At 48.9% G+C, this 2,222-nt stretch overlaps 1 protein-coding gene across 1 annotated transcript; it reads right to left on the reverse strand.

Annotated features, from left to right (window-relative positions):
- Window positions 1–240: 240 nt before the first annotated feature.
- LOC121947394 (adenosine receptor A3-like) lies at window positions 241–2,222 on the reverse strand. The gene is made up of 3 exons (XM_042492428.1): window positions 1,529–2,222; window positions 593–1,047; window positions 241–452 (listed from the first exon to the last, which is right to left on the reverse strand). Exons 1-3 carry the CDS (start codon window positions 1,864–1,866, stop codon window positions 241–243), a joined length of 1,005 nt encoding a protein of 334 aa, XP_042348362.1. The 5' UTR covers window positions 1,867–2,222.

The following is a 2,222-nucleotide window of genomic DNA, read 5'->3' on the forward strand; positions in this document are numbered from 1 at the left end:
ACTTATGAGATGGCTTCGACTTAAAGTTTGCAGACGAGGCAACCAAATGCCATGGCGAACTAACAGAATACACACAAATCAAACACTCCCTGGCGGCCTGTATTTCCTCAGTTGTCTCAATAATCTGTAATAAAGAGTTAAATGATTGTTGCAGTGATTTTCTTGTGAGAGTGGGTAAATACCTCCTGACAAAGTCCCGTGATCTTAAACCTCAAACATGCTGGACCCTGATGTCCTCTGTCAGGGCGTGGTCGTCCCTCCTGAGCCACGCGTCTCTGTGCGATTGGCTCTGCCGCCTGTTATTGAGCAGCAAATGAACTTGTCTCCATGGTGGCAGTTCAGCCTCACAAGGAGGCGCCTCCAAATTTGACTGTAGGCCTGCTGGATCTTTGGGATGCGACAAGCGTAGACCACAGGGTTGACTGCAGAGTTGGCGTGAGACAGGAGAATACCTGGAAAACAATATGTTACAGTCAGATTTCACTGTACCTGCTGGTAAGTGGTGTAAGCACTGGGGGAACTTTTCAAACATATGTCTCAACATGAAAGTAAGAACATGACTGTGTAAGTACTAAAAAAAAAAGCTGCCTGCCTGTATAGAGTGTCCCCTGTGTGACAGCCTGAGGGCCTTGAAACAGCAGCAGACAGTTCATCAGGTGCAGAGGAATCCAGCAGCCGGCAAACAAAATGAGAACCAGAGCCAGCGAGCAGGCCAGCCTCTTCTCTCTGAGCAGAGAGGCCTGGGCTTGAGGACAGCTGTCCTTGAGACGGCCCTGCAAGCTCCAGAAGATTCTTGTGTAGAGAAGAGTCATGACCAGCAGGGGTGCCATGACACATCCCAGGAAGTTGAAGTAGACCATGAAGGGGAGGGAGATGACTGAGAGGAAGGTGCAGGGGGGAGAGCTGGAGGAGGTATTGGTGGAATCAGATGCCATAGAGGAGTCGTTGCGCCAGCCAAACAGAGGGGTGAACCCCAGCAGACAGGAAAGACTCCAGCACATAGACACGGCCATCCATGTACGCCTCTGTGTGGCAAGGGCTTTGTATCTGAGAGGGATGAAACACAAAGGTTATTCCTCCAAATCAACAATCATTGTATCTACAGAGCTTTTCAGCCAGTACAGGGTTCCCACACAATGTCATGGACAACATTTCAAAACTTTTCCATGACTTTTCCAGGTCCCTTATGAGTGTTTTTGTTGGCGTTTTTCAAAATGTGTTTATGTATAATTTCAGCATCCCACATGATGTGTTCAAGGACTGTTGCTAATTTGAAAATCCACCAATAATCTCTCTCCAGTGACACATCAACGCATAGTAAGGCTACGTTACGTCGTCAGCAAGAGAAAATAAATTCACCTTGATGTGCATAAATGACACACAACACATTTCTATGTTTTCATGATTTTACTATTTCCATGACTTCACCAGGCCTGGAAAATATCATTGGGAAATTATATGACCTTTCTAGGTTTTCCATGACCGTGGGAACCCTGCCTGTAAACCAGTGTCAGAATGCGTACCTCACCTGAGCGGCGTGTGTAACCGGAGGTATCTGTCCACAGCGATAGCAAGCAGTGACAGCACAGAGGCCTGAGTCAGCACCAGCACGACACAGCTGAGAAATAGGCACAGGTCAGGGGTCACACTCACCCAGCCGTCCAACAGTACAGCCAGGGGCACAGCGGCCACGCCCACTAGGAAGTCAGCCACTGCCAGGGAGACGAGGAAGCAAAAGGTGGGCTCGCGGAGGGAATCCCGGATACCGATACACACTGCACACACTACCAACACATTACCGAGGCAGCAGGCCACAGCAATAAGCACCTCTAGTGCTGTGTACGCCACCCAACTCCACTCAGCCATCACTGAAGATGGAGACCAGGGGGGGCAGAGAGGCGAGTTTGATACAGCAGGTTTCCTTGATGGCTGCAGACTGGAGGGATGAATTCCACAGCAAAGTTAAACCCAACATAATCCTGTGGTTGTTATTCGGATGGTCCTTCCTGCCTTCAGCTCGTGGCTTCAAATGGCCACAATTGCATCGAACAGATGCTTTTTATACGCAAACATGCATGCGCTTCAATGTGCACACACAACAACAGGCGTGCACTCCATGGAGACGCCATCTGTATTTCATCAGTGAGAGAAAATCCTTTTCTCACTCTGACGAATGTGCCTCTGCAGCCTGAGGAGGAGACAACTTTTTTTCAGGTGTGTTT

The sequence above is a fragment of the Plectropomus leopardus genome, chromosome 8 (assembly GCF_008729295.1).
Source record: "Plectropomus leopardus isolate mb chromosome 8, YSFRI_Pleo_2.0, whole genome shotgun sequence".
NCBI classification, from domain to species: domain Eukaryota; kingdom Metazoa; phylum Chordata; class Actinopteri; order Perciformes; family Serranidae; genus Plectropomus; species Plectropomus leopardus.

What these genes read in the sequence shown, in the direction of transcription:
- LOC121947394 (XM_042492428.1), bottom strand. Translation starts at nt 1,866, where the DNA reads ATGGCTGAGTGGAGTTGGGTGGCGTACACAGCACTAGAGGTGCTTATT. An exon ending in CGGTTACACACGCCGCTCAG is followed by an intron (nt 1,048 to 1,528) that starts GTGAGGTACGCA and finishes CATCCCTCTCAG; the next exon opens with ATACAAAGCCCTTGCCACAC. An exon ending in ACAGGGGACACTCTATACAG is followed by an intron (nt 453 to 592) that starts GCAGGCAGCTTT and finishes ATTGTTTTCCAG; the next exon opens with GTATTCTCCTGTCTCACGCC.